Here is a 22809-nt window from a genome sequence, read left to right as displayed (position 1 = left end):
CCGCGGTTGTTCCGGCTCCGTCATTCACAAACGGATGCGGATCTCCCGAACGCGGACTCTGCTCTCCCGCATGCGGGGGCGTCTCGGAGGTTTCTGCCCCCCTCCCTCCCCCCCCACGCACCCCGTGCCGGTTTTCTAACGCCCCCGGCCCGCAACCTCAGCTGCAGCCCGGCCCGGATCCGCGGGGTGCGAGGCAAGGCCGGGGCTGGGGGACCCCGCGGGGATCACGCGGTGCGGTTCTGGCAGTGGGGGAGGTTCGGGTGGGGGCCCCGAGCACCCCCGCAACGGGCAGGAATCTCACCCCAAATCCCGCAGCGCTCGGACGCGGCCTCCGGGTCCCTCTGTCAGCTCCTCCTGCGCTCTCACCTGCAGAGATCACCCCGTGCGGGTGGGTCTCTGGGCAGGCACCAGCCCCGCGGTGTCCTTCGGGTTCTGAGCCAGCCCGAAGCTTCCCAGGGGGCACATCACATGTGTGGTTCCACCTGGGGACACAGCCTGTGTGCGGCCCTATCCGGGGACACACCGCATGCACGGTGTCACATCCCACACGTGGTCCTACTTAGGGGCGCATCACATCTGCAGTCCTACCTGGGGACACATCCCTTGTGGCCCTACATGGGGATGCATCGCATACATGGTCCTATCTGGGGACGCCAGCTGTGCTCCCAAGGGAGGATGCCGCTCCCAGCCCGGCTCTGAGGGCCGCTCCCCCACCAGAGCAGGGTGCCGTCTGATGGCACCGCTGGGATCCCAGCCATGCAACCTTTGTGTCCCGTGGGCGTTTGCTGTCCCTAGCAGCAGATGAATTCCCACTGGCGGGAGCCCTGCAGAAGGCTCCTCACCCTATAGTGCTGCTAGTGCCCAGGAGATGGGAAAACCCCTCTGCCTTTGGGATGGTGCTTGGTGGCCACCTGCAGCCCTCAGAGCACTCTGCCATTGGTACGTGCACAGGGACAGCCACGAAGCAAGGGGCAAAACTGTTTTCCTAGGAAAAAAAAGGCTTTTGTACGATTTTCTTCCTCCTCTTGTGCTGTACCAACTGTGCCATCCCATCAGCAACTGCTGCAACTTCACCATGGTGCACCAAGTGATAGGGAGCTCTGGGACCGTGCAGGGAGAGAGGCAAACCATTAAGGAAATTAATAGTGATAACCAATTATTAGCACCAACCCAATGAGTACACACAGCAGTTTTTAGGGAGGGCAAAATAAGGCTTAAGGGGTCCCCTGTGAGCAGAAGGGCTCTGCTCACCAGTGCAGGACGTGGGGATCCCAACCAAATGTGGACCCCCCCAAAGCCTGTGGTATTTTTTTGGGGCCAGGCTATAATTAGCAGCAGTTCTCCAGGAGCTGTCGCTCACCGTCACACTGCGCTTTCTTTTCTTAGGAATATGACTAACCTGTGAATGATTAAACGCGCTTGGGGAAAGGGGAGGGGGAAGCAAATATGAAGAGAAAAGAAAGCTTTCAGGATGCTCTGTGCAGCCTCAGAGAGCAGGAGGAGCTCAGGCACCCACAGCGCTCCCTATGAGGATGCTCAGAGCAGGTGCTGGGGCACTGGGCAGTGCTGGACCTCCCCTGGGGCAGAGTTCCTTTGAGCACAGCAGGTCCTCCAGGCCCACCCCTCCCTGTGGCTTCCAGAGCCGCCTCACTCTAACTGCTGCCCTTTCAGGGGAACACATGGCTGCCGGGAGCCCAAAGTTGGATCCTGCTGCTGGAGATGGACTATTTCAAGGAGCTTTGATGCTTTGTTGGAAGTATTTTTAGTCAGGAAAAAAAGAAGGTAATGCAGTTCACGGCTCTCGCAGGAATTCTCCTGTCCCCTATCAGTGCTGTTCAGCTGCTCAGAGCATGGTTTGGGCTGTGGAGAGACAGCACCCAGCAAGGCACTGCCCAGGTCCAGCACTTGGTCACGTCCAGTCAGAGGCAAATGGGAATTCCCCAAGCCGAGTGTGATGTGGACCTGCTGCGCACGGAATCGAAACACTCAAAGATTCTAAATTACGTTTATATTCCCTTTCATTCCATCCATGACAAGCCGTCCATCCCCAGAGGTGTCCAAGAAATGTGGATATGTGGCACTGAGGACATGATTGGTGGGCACATAGGCAGGGCTTGGCGGTTGGACTCAATGACCTAAGAGGTCATTTCCAACCTTAACAGCTCTGTGAACTCCACACACCCACAGTGCAGGGATGGGCTTATGAGAATGTTTCTGCTCTGCTCCCACCGCTCGCTTCTCGCAAGCCCTTCACTCCCTCCTGCTCCGCACACACACTCCATGGTCAAGGTGCAACCCAGTGAATCAGTGTCACCGTGTGCCCCAGTGCCTGCAGGGCTTGGAGCTTCTTCTGCTGTGAACTGAAGCGACCACAAAGAAGTTTGGAGGACTAAGCTGGATTTTTTCCAAACTCGTACTCTTTTTGCTTGGAGAAATATTGTGACTCAAAATCTGAAAATGAGCAGTTCAACATCAAAAAGAGAAGGGGGGTGGGGAGCATTGCCAAGAATAACACCTCCCTGCCACCCCCATAGCTTTGCTGAGGAGGAGCTGAGGGTTCACTGGTGCGAGGCTGTAAGCAACGGGGCCTGGAGGAGAGGGGTAGCAGAGCAGCATTTGAGCAATGGCACATTTCATCTTAGGATTTTAATTCCAAGAGCACAGCCCTCTGTGCCGAGCTGCTCTGGCACAGCTGTCCCCTGGTGCAGAACTTCCAGAGGTGGCTTTCCTGTGCGTCCCGTCCCATCCCATCCCATCCCATCCCATGATCCCAGGCTGCAGGATGCTCAGCACAACACAGTCTCTGCTCCCTGCTTTCCAGAGCTGCTGGCTCCTCGCCTTGTTGCAGTACATGCAAGCTGCTTTATGCTGAAGGAAACAAATGCACTAATAGTGTAGTAATTAGGACACTTAATTACTGATGAAGTTACTCATCTCCTACTGAAGACTGCTTGCCACTTGCCTTTGTGTCAGAGAGAAGCAATGTTTCCAGCTGTGACCTTGCTCTCATCCTGGCCACGCTCTGGTGCTCAGGAGCACCACGAGGTCTGCGCTGGCTGCAGGCTGAAGCCCAGGAGCTCATCCTTCCCCTGCAGGCCCTGAAGCCTTGGGAATCCCTAAGGAGCACCAGCCGGACTGAGCTCATACACAAATCTTAGTGCAATCCATGCCCCTGCTGCCTACAGCTGGATTCACATGGAGAGGACACTTCTCAGCGGCGTGACATCAACAGACTGTCCTCAATTAATTTGGGCCAATGTATCTGGAGTAATACCTGTTGGGACCTGATATTTTAAGGCTTTGACTGATCTTGGTACAGACGAAAGGAGACATCAGCCAAGTGGGACCTACAGTGCAGTCTGTCCATGCACCAGCACTGGGGTGACACCAACCTCCAGCACAGCATGGGGCACCCAGGAGTCAATGCTGCTCCTCATCTCACTGGGGTGCAGAGATGGCTTCTTGTAATGCAGAAAGAATCGCACTCGTGCCAGGGCAAGCAGGCACTGCTCGTGGGCTGCTGCCTGTTTGTGAAGGAGCTGAATGGTTGGTGCTGGAAGATATACCTACTGCTGCTACAAACCCAGCACACAGCTGCTGGCAGTGCAATGCTCACCTGAGACTGGGGCCATTTGCATCTGCTTTGACACAAAAGCAGTTTCACATGTGACAGATCTCAAGCACATCCCCTCCGAACACACAAAGACAACTTGGTTAAAAGCAACAGCCAGATGGCAGAAAGGATGGAATTGTCTCCCTCTGCAAAGCGAGTGCTGTCTTCAGAAGAAAAATAGAAGAGGATTGAAGTGTTATCCCCCCAACACTGCTTCACTGTTAATGTTTTGTACTCTGATTTATCACTTGTAGGCATCTGTCCTCCCTTTGGGCCAGACTCTGAGCCATCTGATCGAGTTGTACACATCCCTGTTCATTGCAGAGGAGTCAGAGTGATGGCCTTTAAAGGTCCCTTCCAACCCAAATGATTCTATGATTCGGCCTCTGCTTTCAGGACAGGCAATGCAGGCTGGCTGCAGTGAGGCCTGATGGCACCGGGAGGAGGGATGCAGGAAGGTTAATGAGTGCAACAACAGCAAATGCTAGCAGGACTCTACATATTGCAAATTAATTATGTTTCAGGGGATTGTTTCGTTTTGATGAACGCCGAGGACTACAATGGGAAGGTTTTATTTGTCTCGGGGCCTTTGTTAGTCTATTTTCTTTCTTGTACCAATCAAATATGATTTGTTTTAAACATATCCTAAACAGAGCTGGCATGGTGACTTTAAAAGCTCCTGCTGGTAACTCGAACATGCCAAGCACAAGCACCAATTCACAGTCTCTGCTTCTGTAGTCTTTAGGGCAGAACCTCTCCCCAAGCACACAGCTGGATATGCTGACCTGGAAGCAGAACAGCAATGCCAGGCACATTTTGCTCTGCTGCTGCTTATCAGTGGTGGGCAACAGGCATGGGATGGTTCTGCCTGCACTCCAAGGCGATGTTCTGGGGGAGGCCTACAGCAAGAGGACAAACTCAACTATTCATCAGCGACGGGCAAGAACCAGCCCTCCAATATCAACCCTGCCTTTGCTACTCAGAGCTGAACTCACATCACTCTCAGGTTTTGGCTGGCTATTCTCAAATAAAACCAATTCTGGGTAAAGCTCTTTCTCAAGTCACTGGAAGTCAAGCTCAATTCACAAGAGTAAAAAAAATAGCCCTGTTTATTTATTTCTAATCGTGACCCAGCAGGATGAGGACCAGACAGAATTTTGAATAGGAAATATGCTTTTACTGAGCAGCTGTCACTTTCAAATCTTACCTGCTTCTACTGAACTCTCAGCCCCACAAATTCCTACTCAAAGCAGCAACCTTTAATCAAGTTTTCCCCACGTAGAAGTGAATGACACAGAAAGACCTGTCCTGCAATGAACCTGAGCAGCTCTGAGCATACAGTACTATTTTTGCTTTGAAAATGTCTCTGCTGCAAATACTATCTGACTGATCTGGAACAAAGTCTTATGGAGTCCAATAGCAAGGGATGGAGGAGGGAGAAGGAAAATGGAAATCAGAGGGAAAGGCAATGCCAGAGTTATTACAGGTGATGAAAAACACAGTAGGAAATAGCAGCAGGATGGCAGGTGGGAGGAGGCTCTGGGTAACCTCTCTTTGGTTTACCAGCACATCAGTTGTAACCTAAAATGCTGATTTATTCCTTTCTCTTACTTGAAACTGCTTCCACACAGGTTTCATGCATGAAAACACAGTGACTAGGATAAGCCAGCCTGCCAGCAGAGAAAGAAGCTAAGGAGAGAGTGACTAAGCAATTACTTTTGTTTCTGCCTTGGGTGGCAATTCAAGGAAAAGCATTTGTGTCATGTGCGTTTGATCATACATGACCTTTATTGGAGACAGGTGGGGTCATTTATTATACAGAAGTAACATCACACTATTCTCTTCCAATTTAATTCCTTTTAGTTTCCTTATAAATCTGTAGCAAAAGTGCACTTTTAACAGCTTTTAATCTATAGTATATATCTTTCAATATTATCTCTCGATCAAGTATTTGTAAAAATGTACCACCAGATATACAAAATACATGGCTAGTGTACTACACTGATTTTTGCATTTACTGTTTAGATTACTTTAAACTCAGTGCTGTTTGTTTTTGTTTTTTTTTTTTTTTACTATTTTTTGCAAGACTTACTGATGACAGGCTTCTGGTACTGATACCAGGAGAGGACTCACAGCTCGTGTGAGAAGAAGGGGAGAAGACACTTAGCCAGGAACAATTTTCACACAACAGGACAAGATGACAAGGAGGTTCATTGTTACTGAATATGTACTTCGTATAGTAAAAAATAATTTAAAAGATGTCCACACTTATCCTCTGAAGAAGGAGATGTGCCATGAGAATGGAACCTGTACTCAGTTGGAATACAATGGTTACGAGTAATTTGTATTTGGAAGGGAAATTAACAATGAATGTTATGTTTCTGGCCATGGTAAGGGAAACAAACACATGCACCTGACACAAGAAGGTGTTTGTGAGATGCCATTTTCCTGAGGACAAGATTTTGGTAAATATCTTAGATCCTGTCCAAGCCACACAATTGCATAAGTTACATGTCCTCAGGAACAACAACAACGGTGGAACACACGATGAGTGGCGGTGCTGGGAACGGCCACACGGAGGACAGCTCCTGTGTTATCTAACAAGATGAAAAAACATCAATTTCCATTGGTAGTTCAGAGCCAGCTGCAATAAGCTTTGGCACAGTAACAGGACTTTTGAAAAATAAAACTACATTTCATTTTCAGATATTTCTTACAAACTCCCATAAGTCTTTTCTTTCTTGTTACCCTTGAGATTATAATATATATACATGTAACGAATAATTACTTAATTTCAGTCTTCAGAAGACTAACAATTTCCCCTGTTAAGCAAGGCCTATAGAGGTAAGACAATCAGAAGCTTTTTTTGGGGGGGGATGGGTTATGATTCCCAGCTTGGTACAAACCTTACCAACAGATGAGGAGCACTTAGCAAGGTAATGTCTGGGTTGGTTGGTTTGTTCTCCTTCTTACACTTACTTCATTGTCTTGAAGACTGAGAACAACTGGATTAGTTCAGTAAATAATGTTTCCCTTGGTTAACCCTTCCCAATTAGCACTATTTCAGTGTATTAGCATAGATTCAAAATGCTAGTTGCATCAGTTTACTACGTATTGATGAAATGTTGAACAGATCCCTGTTTCAAAAAGAGGGCACTTTTGGTTTATGCAGTAATTCCAAGAAATGCTTTCTACAGCAACTGGTTGCCAGACATTCTTCAAAATGTAACTGATTTGCTGCTCCCCTCAATCTGCAGCAATGTGGATCTCAGTCAAAAGATCTGCTTAGAAACAAAAATGAACATTGGGCTGAATGTGGATCATGTCCCATGCCTTCCAAAGAAGAAACAGAACAGTAAAAATAAAAATAAAAATTAAAAAAAAAAAAAAGCAGTGCTGTTAGTGTTACCTAAAACCAAGATAATGCATACTAGAGAACTTACACTGCTGCAGTCAGTTTGTCTGTTTGCCTTTTTTTTTTTTTTAAATTACAAACTTGACATTTCCAATATGTCTTAGCTTTGTTCTGCTTCTCAAGTCTGAGTCACCAAAAATATCCAGCAACCAGCTGCTGTGCATATCCTAAAATATGCCTTCAGCTGACACTGAATATTGAAATCATTCTGCTAAAATACAGAAAAATGACGATGATAGAAACCAAGGTATAGCCTCGGGCCAATGTTAAATGGTAAAAATTCTACAGTGCTACTTTTAAAACTCTTCTTCAGTCCACAAACAAATAAGCAGCCAGGTTTCAAGTAGAGGTAACACAGATTTTGGAAGATAGCACATAAAAAAAAGCCCAGAAAGAAAACTGGAGCAAAAGCTCTTGTTATGGCAGTCAGCACTAATCCTCCAAGAAACAGCAGAGAGAAACCTCTGTTCACCCTGCTGGATCTGTCCTGGTCCTTCAGCAACAATGAGGAACTGCTTCTGCTGTCACAATCGTGTTCCATTTTGACATATCTTGATCCCTTTTATTAATACACACATCTTTTGTTTTAGTCTCTTGACTGGTAGAAGAGGATATATCCAGATTCTGAGTTTTTGGAAATGTCTGACGTTAGCCCATAGAACTCTTCAATGGCTTGAGCATCGATTTTCTGAAAATTAATGAGAGGTAAAGTTAGTCTCAGTCAAAACGCCCTTCACAACAAAGCATTATTTTCCAATTCTTTGGGGTGATGCTGGAAAGCCACAGTGTGTTAATACAATGATTTTTCAGTATTATTGAATACAACAAAATGAATACAACACAACTTTTTCTCAGCTTACCAACTTACCAGTGACTGAACAGAAGGAAATCAACATGAGATAAGAAAGCCCTGAAGTGGTACACTCTTAAACTGGACTATAAAAAAAGGGAACAACGAGACCATATTCTTAAAGGTTACACAACATTTTTATTTGCCTTTTCATTTAGGCTGGAGTTACCCTTCCTCACCATAGACTTGTAATGTAAATGAAAAAAAGATTCACTGATCAGCAAAGAAAGTCGCTGTGCAGCTGGGACATAAGGTACATAAGGCCCTTCTTGAGCAGACTTAACACTGCTAAAGCAATTGCAGATTTTTAAACTCTTGTGACTCTCTTACGTGCACCAGAAGTCCTGCAAATGCTGCTGGCTGACTACACCATGAAACCTGTGGATCACGTCTGCCTTCCAGTCTTAGGGTTTGCTGCTACAAAGCTTGCTGCAATGTTATCACAAGACTTGTGCTTCAGGAGAAATAACTTATTTGCTATGTTCATAGAATTCAATGGCCTGCATCTAAATAAAGTTGTGACATACTTTAAAGGTCTGGGGGGGTCATTTTAAAGGGCTTTCAAAGATGCAATTTCTACTGTCTTGAATCAGCTCCTGAGAACAACTGGCTTCATATTACCAAACTTGGTCTGCAGTCAGTGGAGAACAAGTGCACAGACTGAAGCACTGAAATAAACACTCCCAATAATATGGGTTGCTCAGCATTCCACTGTGTTTTAGTGCTTTTGGACTTCATATTCAAAGACAAGAGGCTGCAGTAGCCTGAACTTGTGGAAGGCAAGGTGAGAACAGTCTAAATATTTGAAGAAACAAATCAAAAGAAAACCAACCAACAAACAAGGAAACCAGCTTTATTCCTTGAGGACTAAACCTGGGGAAGCAGAGAGGCAGACAAAGTACAAGAATGTCTCTGGGTTGAACAAGTCTGCTTTGATCATGAAAGGGAGCAGCAGAGACCAACCTGCACTTACTTTACCTAAGAGAAAGGAACCACACCATGACTGCATCCAGGAGCCTCCTCAGCTCCACAATCTATTTGGCAGCGTGCTACAATGCTGCTCACTGAACAGACTTCTGCACCACCAGCAAACACAAAAGCGTTGGCTTCTTTACATGGCACTGCCAAAAACCCACAAGCTTAGGTCATCCTTTTCCCAGCCTTTCTGAAGCATTGCACATGAGAAAAACATAGTAAGTTTCCAGAGGATATATCAACTGCAAGACTGAGCAGCAGAAAATTCTCCCTTGCATAGTTTTGTTAAACAAAAATATTCGCTGTGGGGGGGGGAAGGGGGAAATGTTTTATTTCCTCTATTTGAGGACTTCAGAGAAGCTGAAATCCAGCATAGGACTTTTGCATTTTCACACAATTTATTAGCATAATACCTACTGCAAACTGCTAGATACATTTTAATTTAAAAAAAAAGCAAAAGAACATTTTTTCAGTCCTTGTGATATATTTAGCTGACAACTCAAACATGCTTTATTTTAAGTCCCAACTAGCTTGTCATGCAATCAAATCTATTTCTACTACTACTCCTTCTAAATGCAACTCCATTAATTTACACAGACTAATTCATCCCACAGGTATTTTTAGTCTATCACGACAAAATCTACTTCTTTTTATAATTCCACTATTCACAGAAAGCAGTGGAAATTAAAGAGAATCATATAGACCTTCTTCTTCCCATCCTTAGTTGGCCATGTGTATTGGGGACCGCAAGGTTTTACACAGTTGGAGTTTTACAGTAACAACTGGTTGATGATTTCTCAGCTACTTTAAGGGCTCTGTAGCCTCACCTGGCTTTAAGACATCTTTTTCTCCATTAGCAGAGCTTAAATAGCCTTTGCTTATTTCCAGACACTTATTTCAGTTTCTCAGACCAAATCTTTCTTGCATACCATTCACAGCATTCAACTGAATCATGCAAGTCTCTGAGCAAATATTTAGGAGAAGATGTACAATCATTCTTGCCCTTTTCTGATTTTGGAGAACTCGTGAATGGATCTTTTTCCCACTGTTTCCAATAAATATCATCACTGTGATGTATCACTTAGTTGCCCAAATGACAACGTACCAAACTTGTCAGAGATCATTTACTCAGGCTCCTCAATTCATTTTGCTTGGAGCAGGATTTCATTTGGGCTGACCTGCCTCCTGGATTTCATGCCATTCCTTCCACATATGCTGCAGTATCTGTAATTCTCATCTGTCTCCAATTGAATTGAATTGGCCTTCCAACTAAACCCAAACAGATAAATAAATGTGACTTTACCGCTTATGACATTTGGTGGGTAATAAGAATAAACTACTTCCAATTGATACTTCAGAGCTATTAATTCCTTTCACTTATCAGAAATGCAACAAATCACCTAAATCAGATTAAAGGGGAAAAGGCTCTCTCCTGCCTTCTCTTTCAGTTGCAATATTTGTACACACACAGGTACAAAGAACCTTGACTTCATCTTCTGGCGCCTGCTGACGAATACCCGTCTTGTTATGGAGCCAATTCTCACTAAAAATGTTAATTCTCCAAAGCTTAAAAAAAGCCTGCTTTCATGTTTCGAGAGTCTCTGAAGAGTAGGAGGCTCCCGTGGGGAGCTCTGAAAACAGAAACCCCTCCAGGATTCATGTTTTGGGGACTCAAATGTTAGGGGCATTTTGCCACTCCATTTCTGAAGACCATCTCTGTAATGTCATACAGCATGATGTGTTTCTGTGGTGTCACTGTAAGGACAATCACAAGCAGCTTGAAAACAGCACTTGGTCAAGCTTGGAGCACATATTTAAATCTCTTTAGGCAGCAGATGGAACTGACAAAAGTAGTTCCAGCTTTACTTTGCTTTTTCAGTGAATAGCCTACAGCCCTAGTCAGGAACTAATTCTCAAGAGCTGATGACTAATTGGGGAGAGCAAGAACAGATGAGCAAAACTGCAGCCATTTCTTCCAGAAGCCTGTAGCATCAGTCTGCATCACCTCATTCTTCTTGGTTGCTAAATATCAAGAAATTTAGGTGTCCTCAATAGAAAGCTTCTATGGAAAGAAAGAGGTGCTTGAGACACACAGGGAGCTGAAAGGTAAGCTTCACCTTTACTGTACTTATAGAAGGTAGGAGCAGCCATGATGGATAACGAAGGGAGACAAATCCAGTAGGTATGCCTGTGCTACACTCTTCAAAACAGGTCAAGGAGCAGCACTGCTCAACAGAAAGCTTCAGTGACCTCCAACAGCTTGCATGTAAAACTCACGTGCAATTTTTCACGCCCTCCATGGGAACAAAGCATCACAGAAAACAAGTACCACCTGTAAACTGCAGGCAGGGACAGCCTTCCAGCAGGAACAGAAATCTAACTCCCAGCTCTGCAGCTGGGACACATGGAGGGCTACAGGGCCACATTCCTAATCCTAATCAAGATTATGAAAAATCAACCATGAAAAACACACAAAAAAACATCTTTCCAGGAGAAAGAACTACATTCTAGCTTGCGACAGCTCCTCAAGCTTATTATCCAGTAACAGACAGCATACACTTGAAAGCTCTGTTTGGCACATCTGTGGAAGTGCCAATGATGTTTGTGGATAACAGAAATTCTGATTTGACCTAATAGCTAAAATACAACATAGATGTGACTAATAGAAAACAAATATAAAATAACTAGGTAGTTATTCTACATTGCTTTTAAAATGTCAAGTTTATTTCCTGGATGAAAAAGACAGTGAATACTTGCATTCAAAAATAATAAAGTTAACGTTATTTTAAAACGAGCTGACAGGTACATACTTCTGCCACAACAGAATAAAATGACCCACAGAAGATACTAATAGAAGAAAGATAATTATTCATAGTCATAAAAGCTTTACAAATCACCAGGAAGTAAGTCATCCCTGATGCTCGAAGCTACCTAAAGAAAAAAGTACACCATCATCACTTCAGCTCAAACAAGGATCTTGCTGTACCTATTCAAAGACTTAACAAGGTCACACCTCAACCCTGAGCATGAGATCTTAGAAGCAAACAATACACTTCTGTCTTTACACAAAGCAGTTCTATGGCAGTACCTCTACTATTCAATATATAATTAATATTAGGTGAAACATACAGATATGCGAATATTCAACAGGTATGTTAATAAAAAAAATAAGGAAAAACTTGCTTGATCAGACTTTAAACATTATCACCAGTAGTGCAAACATCTCAGGCCTTACTTCAGCCTCCCCAAAATTATTTTTTTATGCTTTCTACACTTATGTTTGTTGGGGGAAAACGTCTACAGAAAAGAAAGATGATAGTAAGTAATTAAATGCAGCAATTATATGCAACTATGGGAAAACAAGTTAGCAGAATAAGAACCCAAAATACAAGCACTTAAGGTCAAGACCACTGAAGTTTACTTCTGAAGTGTCCAGAATTACTCCATGCACTGGTTTTGCAGAAACCATTTCATAGGTACAAAAGTTAATCCCAGACATAAAAACAGGCCCTTCACAAAGCTGAAGAATGATGCTGTCTACACTTGTTTTCAGTATGTAAAAGCATACCTACCTCTACAATGTCATCATCAAACAGCAACCAAAAGCCATGGCTCTTCACAATGGTGATATAATGGCCACGATTTGGACCGCTGCCAGAAAAAGAAAAGAGAAGGAGCAAACACTTATCACTCTCCTATGAAGGCAGGTTTGCTGTTCTCCCACATGACCCTAGCTACTACTGGCAGAGTTGGACTTTCCAGCTTTTAGCGTTGCTAACACTGCCCATAACACTAATTCCTAGATCTTGTCAAGTTACTTGAATTAAAATTTCAATCTTTGCCACCTGTCAAATAAAGTTTATTTGTAATACACAATTTTGTAAATATTTTAGATAGCCATTGATATGTTTAAAGAAAACCAAAAGGTAGTTATTTTGATCACTGTTTGGTCACGTTCACCACCACTGGGTATTCTGACCACTCAAAAAATGCTTATAAGCCTTTTCCTGAAATGCTTAATTTACACAGATGTTTTCAGTTTCTTAGTGTGGCTTAGCAGCTGGCTGATTGCAGATGGGCTTCCTGCAACTGCTATTCAGAGCTTTCCAGGGCAGCTTCCCACCCAGCCCAATTCTATTTCCTATATCTTGAATGCTTACCTTGAAGGAACGGGACAACAAAATGACCTAAATCAAAGGGAGAAGCATCTACAGAGTAAACGTACTGTCCTAAAAACCTGTCAGTTTGGGGTAAGAATCTGCCATCAATCTAAACTCAAACTCTGAAAGAACAATTCAAGGACACAGCAAACAAATATATATATATATATTTTTTTTTTTCTTCCAACTTTATTTTTTGCTAAGGATCGACATAAAGCAGAAAATTGCTGATTTACCTTCAACACAATACCTGTCACAGAAATAAACTTTTGTTTACAGCGATTAAATGAAAATCAAATCACAAAGACCAAATATTTAAAACAAGTGGTGAAAATTCCAATATTTCAAAAATATATTCTATCCTAAGCCTTCAGTAAACTCCTTGAGAAGTAAAACTCCAAAAGTTGTGGAACACCTTAAAAGTCCAACATAAGACAACAGGTTTGATAAAAAGCAAATTCACTTCATCCATCTAAATATGTTGTAGCAATGTAAATAAATGGCTATTTGTACTGGTAATTATAGACACAGAAATTAAAAATCTACAGGATATGAAAATAAGAAGAGATCTTAAAATATTTTTTAAAAAAGCACAATTCTACCACAAGATAAATCCCCCAGAATTATAGTTTAGCTATACTAAATCTGTATTGTTTTACTCCTCACAAAGATGTTTTAAACATTTGTGCTGTAGTAACTTATTATTTTAGAACTCACACTTTCAGAAGTTAATCATTTATTTATTCAATTCTACGACTCTGTTTTTTCCTGAGTGATTACTTTTTTAAGTTCTGTTTTTAAAAGGAGGAAAACACTACCACTATAAAAATTTAACAGAGTAAATTAGAAAGAAAAAAACCTCAGCAATACACTGTTGATTCCACATGGTGGCACCAGCTTCTAAAAAACACAAACCTTCCAGCCCTGGAAATAGCAATGGGATCTGTAAATTACTGCTATGTTAATAAGTGTTCTTCAGTATTTGTTATTTCACCTTAGCTTCCCTGGAAAGCTGGTGGGTTCTTGTTGTTGCTCTTACTTTGCTAAAGCTCACAGAAATGGTTTGTCTGAATTGCCAGCATATCTGAGAGCTGATAACTGAGCAAGGTTTAGAGCACATGTTCTGAAAGCAAAATTTAAAACACAGTAAAAAAAAAAAAAAAAAAAGTAAAAGATGACCTACAAATCATCGTTAGTAAATAAATACATACTTTCAGACAACTGCTTCACCTGCTTCAATACCATTACAAAATGGCGAATGGATGACAGACTCATTTTAAATGTCAAGACAATACATTTGAAGTTCAGAAGGCACCAAAATGACATACCTGCCACAGTGAACAACTACAGCCACAAGGTCATACATTCTGTCAGGATTTGTAGCATCTCCTGACGTGTTAAAAAGCCGGAGCTCCAAGGGAAAGACGACACGGTAGGAGAGTTTGGTGTATCGATGCAGCTGGTCCATGTATTTGAACCTTTTTAAGTGCAGAGCTAGAATCATGGGCAACTTCTTCACTCTCATTCTGAACCACAGAAATAAGTTAAACAAAGAACAAGGTATTAGCAGATCATCTAAAATAAAGCTTTATTCTAAACAAGTTTCAGTAACAAAAAGTCTCTTAAAATACATCTAAACTGTTGATGAAGATTTAAAAACGCTCCTTTTCTCATATGTATTCTGGTGAGAACAGGCAACATTTCCTCCAAAAGATTAACTACACAACTGACATCTGAATGCAGGACAACTGTCAGTGTCGAAAATATCATGTTTTTCAGCATATCAGTGAGAAGAAATGGATGGAATAAATCCATCTGGATGCTCTGGCTGCTACCAAGCATGAAGTGCGAAAAGATCTTTGCACAGTATTCATGGTGGAGGCAGACTGGATAGCTTTCAGTGGCTTTGAGCTGATTAATGCTAACTGGGGAAAACACAAATGTCTGGAAACACCAGATACAAGCTCTTCTGGGAGGAACACAGAATTAATCTCTTCATTTCTCTCTGATAAGGTTGCCACATAGTTACCAGATCTCTCCACTTATCCTTTTTCCTTTCCCTACCAAACACAGTTAAACAGTCTTACATTTTCTTTTTATCAGTTTCACAGGGCAGATTTTCTAACAGCTGCCCGTTTTAAAAGAACGTTTACTTGAGCCTGAATATTTTAACCTTACCTCTTCTGTGCTTCCTGTTTACTGCGGCACTGCTCACAATAGTACTTATATTCACTGCACAGAGTTTCAGTATTACTAAACCCTCTGAAAACAAAAGTGAAAGAAAAATCAGATAGGCAGGGACATTCAGTCAGAGCAACCATTTAAAAGTTACTACTAATAATACGGAAAAACCAAGCACAAATCAAGGGACAAAATTCTTCTTATTCACATCAATCACATCTCCCAAACACAGCTCAGGTGTATTTGTCCCAGAATTTGGTTGTACTACCAATGCTCAGTTGGTAAGATCTGAAAGGATGGTCCCAGGTATTAACTTTCCAGGTAGGACTCAAACGAGACAGGTTATAAACAGCAATAAGGCAATTGTGTTCTGATTCCAGAAACAGCCACTCCACGTTACATTTGGTGGCAGACATCAAATGTCCAAGCCTATGGTCGTTAGCCACTGACTAGCAGAAGTGGGTTATCTTTCAGCTCCCAGTAATTATACACCCCTTTTTGGCTATTAAAAAGCCACCTACTATACACAACTTGCTGTATCCTAGCAGCTGATAAGCCATGGATTTGGCAGTCAACTACATGGAAGAAATTGCTATCAGCAAAAAGTACACCTGATCACAAGAAGTAGGACCAGGCAACTCAAATACATTAATAATATTAAATGAAAACATTCTATGAATCCAAACAAACCAAGTTTAGTTTTGTAAACTCTACTGTATTACTTAACAAATTAAAATCCCCATAAAAGAAAGCGAAACCCAATCTTACACACCACTAAGACATCAGTATACTCCTTTACTACCAATAGCCACTAAGAAACCAGTAGTTCCAATGATAAAGATGCAATACCATAAGCTGAAATGCATCAGCTGTTGCACATCAGAACAATTACACCACACTTTTCCCTCTGACCAAAAGCAGGTTACTTTTTTCCATTCATTTACCTCAGACAGTGTGTAATTGATGTATTTTGTTCCACATCAACCGATAGATCCAGAAAGTCCTCATCTTTGCTACTAACCTTGAAAAAAAGAGAAACATTTAATAACAGTTCAGGATCTTGCAGACTTCTTATAACCATTTCTGTAGCGATGCCATGTCCTCAATGCAAACAGACTACTGTGATTTGAGAAAATATATACATACACACATACTCAGGCCCTCTCTTGAAGTAAATTAAAACTGAAAAGCTGGGGAAGCTTTAACCATACACTCCACTCTTTGAGATAAAGCTTTCTTCAGCATTTCAGAGTATAACAGTAAATACTTATAGGAAATGCAGGAACTGTCAGCTGGATTTTCAATTAAATCCCAAGAAGGGTTAGTGGTTAGGAAAACTGTCCTTCCATCTGTGGCACAAGCACATTTCACTTCAAAATACTTGAGAAAATCATATTTATGCCATTCAGAACTTCTATTCACTGTCTAGACATAATTTTAGATTTAAAATGCCAAGAAAAGGCGTTTCAGATTTAATTGCTTCTCTTTTTTTTTTTTTTCCTCTCCCCATTTGAGTTTTCATTGTTTTGAAATATTAAATCAGATACATCACATTGCTAAGCACAAACACCTGCTCTAAAGGTGGTGAGGTTCTTCTAATTCCAGACTTCCTGGCACTTCTTTTACTGTCAAATAGAATGGCTAACACCATGAAGCATAACCATTACACTCCGTTAATCCCAGAGTTAAATGACTAGTGAGCAATTCTCATGTAAAAACACAACATAAACTACCAATCACTGACACAAGAAATAACGTGAAGACAAAAAAGCAGCTCATATCAGCCAGGTACAGACTGCCTTGATGAAAACAGGGAGGAAGAATAAAAAAAAAAAAAAAACACTACGCTTTTTCTGAGAAACATACCTTAACGAGTTTTGGTTTGAACATAGAGGTGAAACAGCATAAAATAGGCTATGTTCCATATTTTAATAGAGAGAGTGCAATTTCATCTACCCTAATAAATGAAAAAGCGTGCTTAGTATTAGAGAAAATGATCCAGAACTTGCAAAAAATGTAAGAGATTTTGTTTAGTTTTAAACGTACAGCCTCACAATTAAGACATCTGGTTTCATTGGTTAGTGTTCCTTGGAAGATTTCATGGACCCACGTCAGATCAGTCTTGTCTCCTTCTTCGCTTTCAATGCTGCCATTCTGGAGTTTGCCATTCTGCTTCTCCTGCTTTTTCTCTTCTTGTAGCAAGTCAGCAATAGTGTTAAGTAGGTAGTTTAGGAATTCATGTGCATCCTGCTGCATGTAATTATCAAACAATTCTGAAAAGGAAGAGAACGTGGAGAATGAAAAACAATACAGATACTTCATAATATCAAACTCCTATGCTTTCAGAAATCAGTGTGTATCCTCTATCCTTCTCTACCTTACTATATGATCCCACTAATTATTTTAGGTTACACTTTCAAAAGTTTTTAATGAACTTTAAAGAACTTTGCTATCCTGGAAATGGAGGTTAGGTTACCCACTCCTATTCCTGAGGTTGCAAGAAACTGATAGGAAGCTGAAAAATAACATGAAAAAAAACTTAGTTTGGGTGTTTCTTAGAACAGATAAAAGCCAAGTTTGTTTGTTGTGTTGTTTTGCTTTCCTATGGGGAAGAGAATAAAGAAATACTGATGGGCTGCCTTGGGCCATTAGTTCATTAAGTCCAGCGTTAAGGGGCAAAAATCCTTTAGGATTTTATCTTTTCAATCTCAAGCAGAGATGATAAATCAACATACAGAATTTTCCCTCACAAACTGGAACTGGGAAATAATCAGTAGTTCTCCTTGTAACAAATTTATCCTACCACAAATGTAAGAAGGCAGGCTGAGAGCTCCTACAGACTGACTGCCCAACTCTGGGAGGTGTGTTTAGCTGTCACAAATTCTAGCAACCACTGGCTTGTGGCAGGCTTCTACGGACCATGACACCATCAGGTATACAACTGGAGTACTGAGACTCGTATACACCCTCTTCACTTGGTCTATGCAAGTACAGAAACAAAGATATGTAGGTTAATCCTTTTATGATAGAGCTAATTCTGATATAATCTCTCTTCCTGTGTTACAGAGGTGACGAAATTCATACCAAACTGCAGTTCAAGAGCGTTCCAGAAATCTGCTAGGACCTGACAGTTTGGACTCACTTAAAAAAGAAACTGTGTTTACATTTTTATACACTTAGCTATTCAATGCTTCAATCTACATAAAGGCTTCATGTATTCATTTACCATTTTCTTTCCTCAATCGGGAAATAAATTTCTTGGGTGGGATGACTCCCACCTTCTTCTTTTGGGTAGCAATACTGTTGAAGAGATCAGAGAGGCATGTCAGGAGGCTTTCCTTCTTTCGAGGCTGCACTTTGTATGCCAGAACTTTTTCCCGAAATGGACGACAAAAATAAAGTGCCTGCAAGACTGAGTTGCAGTAGCAGGTATTGCCGAACTGGTTAAAACAGAACAAAAGGAAAACAAACATTTTCATATTAGGTCTGTTAAAAGGTAATAAAAGAGAACGGTTGCTCAACAGGAATGTCACATACTGAAAATGGAAAAGTTGTCTGTCAGGGGTCATTTATTGTGGTAATACTAAGAGACATCGTCTGGAAGACTCACCCTTTTATTACAACTGGAAGTTGCAATTAAATGAAGAAAACAGTCACAGTGGTACTAGGCACCAATTTTTTTAATATAAGGAAAGCACTGAGAAAAAGCCAATCGCGGGCTCATTGCAAAATTAACACTTGCAGAGACAACACGTTGTCAGTCCTGGATAGGGGAGATTCCTCTCTCACTGATGCGAAGAGGTACCAGCGATACAGTAGAACACAGGGACAAAGCAAATGGAGAAAGGATGAGACAGCATTGCTGCATCTGAACTGCACAACAGTAACTAGAGCTCAATGCATTCCTATTTTCAATTTGCCTGTGTCACAAACACAGGTTTATAATACACAGCTTACTGTTCAGAGGTAGTTAGCCAAGGTATATGTTAAGTATTTCCTGTTTACAATAAACTATTACGAGAGGTACATGATGCAGGCAAATCCAAAGAGCAGCTGGTTTACATCTGCCATATCTGAAGGCTGTAAGGCTGTGTCACTTTAGAGAAAGGAGGACAGCAGTAATGACTTCCAGAGGCAGCGTTCCACATTGCTTAACAAGGAGAAATGCTCCAACCACTGAGATAGAAGCATATCATCTAGAAGAGATGCAGCATTTTTTGAATTATTTCTTTGTAATTTATTGTGCAACTATATTTTACAATGCTGTCTCTTCATAAAAGTGAAGCAAGTATTTTATGTTTGCCAGTCTCCAGATATTCTGGCAGGGAGATTCTGCAGCTCAAGGGGAAAGTATTTGGATTTAAAAAAACGAGCGTACAAAGTTGACTATGGAATAAATACAACCACTATTATTCACCAGAATTTGGTGTAATTAATGTACCAAAATGATCACAAGTTTGCTGAGTGAAACAAAATTAACAGCTTTAATTCATCCTGCTTACAAGGTTCCATCATTATACATACATTAACATTAATTTATACCATCTGCAAACACAGAACAGTAGTTAAAACTCTCATTGACAGAAAGAAACAAATATACAATCTGAACAAATGTGAATTAGGACAGACCCTAATTCAGTATCTCCTTTCAGTATCTAAAGGGGAGCTACAGGAAAGAAGGGGACAGACTCTTTAGCAGGGTCTGTTGTGATAGGGCAAGGGGAAATGGTTTCAAACTAAAAGAGGGGAGATTTAGATTGGACATAAGGAAAAAGCTGTTCAAACAGTGAGGGTGGTGAGGCACTGGCACAGGTTGCTCAGAGAGGTGGTGGTGCCCCATCCCTGGAGACACCCAAGGTTCAGGCTGCACTGAGCTCTGAGCACCTGATGGAGCTGGAGGTATTCCTGCTCACTGCAGGGGAGTTGGGACTGATGGCCTTTAAAGCTCCCTTTCAACTTTAAGGATTCTATGATTCTAATTCATGTTAATGAGTGACCTAAAAGAACTAAGCCAGAACAAAATTAAATCTGGATACAATACAAAACAGGCATGAGAGCTACCAAAAGCCTTACTAAATACTTCACCTGGATACTTCATCTGCAAGCAGTAATGAATTGGCCTACAGTAATCCCAGAAAATAAAGAGACAGAAGAAACTAGAAATTATCTATCTTAAAAACTGGGAGGTCATGATGCACCTTAAGTCAAGAAGTTCACAAAGCACATAGCTACTGAAATTTCAGGACTGCCAAAGTGCATGAAGTTAAGTTGTTACACGTATTGCTTTGATGCTGCCCCATGGAGAAAAACTATTAGAATTAAACTACATGGAAGAGTTACACAGACAAAATTCAATCCAAGCAGCTTTAAAAATTCCTAACAGTAAGGTGCTAATGCTTTGTAGTCAAAGCTGTGTGGTGAAAAAACTCACTGAATGGTATGCTATAGGTTTTAAAAACCTCCTTGCAAATGGTATTTCAGCCTGCTTTGTTTACCACCACTTCTACATAACAACACAACACGGAAGCACTTTTCTTCAGTGACCAAGTCCAACCAACAGCCCCGCCCCACATGCCCACTAACCACATCCCTCTGTGCCACTTTGACCCTTTTCTTGATCACCTCCAGGGACAGTGACCCCCCACCTCCCTGGGCAGCCTGTGTCAGTGCAGCACTGCTTTCCAAGAAGAAACTCTTCCTGTTATCCAATCCGAATATCCAACTATTCTGTATGTTTATTGTCTTAGGTGTTTCACTGAAGCCAAGTACTTCACAAAAAGACCATGTGATGCATTTTATTTCAGAAATTCTGATTTCTGAAGTGCTAGAGCAAAATTCTTCCACCTTTGAGCGATTTAGAGCGTTGGAAAACTTATGAACAACTCAGTTATTGATCTGTCCTTCTCTGTATGAAACACAGCTTTCAAAAAATAAACAGAATTATGCAGCAGTGTTACAATTCTAACTTAAATAGGTCTGTGTTTAGAATGATGTAGTCATATCTTTCCAATCATGTCCATGATTTTGCTTAGAGAGAGGACAAAAAAAAAAAAAAAGGGCTGTAACCATTTGTCTTCTACACAAAGTCACAAACCAAGCTGGCATGGCAGCTCTCAGTGGGCTGCTGAACATTTCCACTCCTGAAGTCAAGTTATATGCTCAGATCAAACACAGTTTGTGTGGAGAAAAAAAAACGTCTAACATGACCTAAAATACAAAGGAAAAGCAGGTACAAAAGTAGCTTTTTTAACATTTTTGTCATTCTTAAATACTTTCTTCTTAAAATTGATTGCATTTAGAGTCTACGTTACCTAACATGAGATGAACATACATAATTTTACACCTTCAATGTAAAAACAAAGAAATTGAAGGCTCATTTTAAGACAATAAGCTTTCAAAAATGAAAACTGAGATTGTTCCACCTCTCTTGCACTCCAGTTCTCCACTACACAAAATGCATCTCAGTGGGCTGTCAGTGTCAGAAGCACAGTCAGCCCTTTCCTCATACACACTGCAGGGGTGGTAGCATCTGCCTGACCGCAGGCAAGCTGGATCTGTTCACTGATCCAAAGAGAAACCTATTTAAATTTTTTTCTTTAAGTCTTCTTTGTCTATAAATTCAACATCTGATTCTATTTGCAATGCAACTACATATTTACTAGTACTGATGTTGATGTTATGAAACTGCACTCGGTAAAGTGCTGCATTTAATTTCAAGCCATAAAAGAACTATAAATAGCTTAGGAAAAAGCTCTCCAAAACAACAGCATGAAAACGACGATCCCCAAGAAACTGGCTGCAAGAAATAAAGCACAACAGAATTAGTCATATTTTGTCCTTGTGAAAAGAGAATGAATGTGGGTATAATAACTCTGGTTATTTTTAGAATGCTGTTTTCTCTCCTCACACAATTCATCACTCTGCTATTTATGTTACAATTGGAGATGCCTTCCATTTTGCTCATTATGGTACAAACCTCAGAAGCTTTGGAATGGCCATTAACACCATGCTTAAGAAGCATAACTCACTGTGCCTAGATGGCTTGTTGTCTGAGACCAAACTGCTAGGGGCCCACACAGAAGTCAATTAAATGAGTTTCTGATGAGCTGCAACAAATTACACTTTATAACCTAACTTGATGTGTCTGAAGACAGATCATCTTTCAGCTTCCAATGAGACATACCTATATGAGCAGTAAACACAAGCACACTTGTTGTGTTTTCACCACACCACATTTTCACTTCACAAGTGTGATGCCACAGAACTTCCTACACGTCGGCACAACGGCTGTCTTTTTCCTCTGGAAGTACCAGGAAGACCAACACCAGTTATCCCCATAGTTAATTTAGGTAGACAATCCTTACTGTCTACCTAACCAAGTCAGATGTATGCCAGCTGGCAGATACAGAAACAAAGCTTTTTAGAAGGACTCATCCCACAAGGCTGTCAAGCAAAAGAGAAAGAAAAAAGAGCATTCGTACATTTACTAAAATTATTGGCCAGGTTATTAACATTCATCTTCTGACCACTTCCTTGGAAGAGTTTCCCTGAACACCACACAGTACTATGTTTTTAGGAAAGTAACATTTTCATTTAAAAACCTCAAGGATCCCAT

The 22809-nt window shown here is 41.4% G+C and overlaps 1 protein-coding gene across 2 annotated transcripts in view; it reads right to left on the bottom strand.

Moving 5' to 3' along the window:
- Nucleotides 1-5382: 5382 nt before the first annotated feature.
- The window catches only part of LOC100548808 (ubiquitin carboxyl-terminal hydrolase 12-like), a 28525-nt gene continuing 11098 nt past the window's right edge, over nt 5383-22809 (bottom strand). The window contains exons 3-9 of one of the 2 annotated variants that reach the window (XM_085230575.1): nt 18421-18634; nt 17305-17467; nt 16139-16210; nt 15192-15275; nt 14342-14539; nt 12426-12504; nt 5383-7716 (exon numbers count right to left, since the gene is read on the bottom strand). In XM_085230575.1, coding sequence (XP_085086701.1) covers nt 7615-7716; nt 12426-12504; nt 14342-14539; nt 15192-15275; nt 16139-16210; nt 17305-17467; nt 18421-18634 — 912 coding nt within the window. In that variant the 3' untranslated portion in view covers nt 5383-7614. Of the gene's footprint in view, nt 7717-12425; nt 12505-14341; nt 14540-15191; nt 15276-16138; nt 16216-17240; nt 17468-18420; nt 18635-22809 lie in introns of both variants that reach the window. The other variant, XM_085230576.1, reaches the window with a different exon arrangement.

Source organism: Meleagris gallopavo, chromosome 9, assembly GCF_905368555.1.
Source record: "Meleagris gallopavo chromosome 9, MGAL_WU_HG_1.1, whole genome shotgun sequence".
NCBI classification, from domain to species: Eukaryota; Metazoa; Chordata; class Aves; order Galliformes; family Phasianidae; genus Meleagris; species Meleagris gallopavo.
This window is presented reverse-complemented; position numbering and strand designations above follow the sequence as displayed.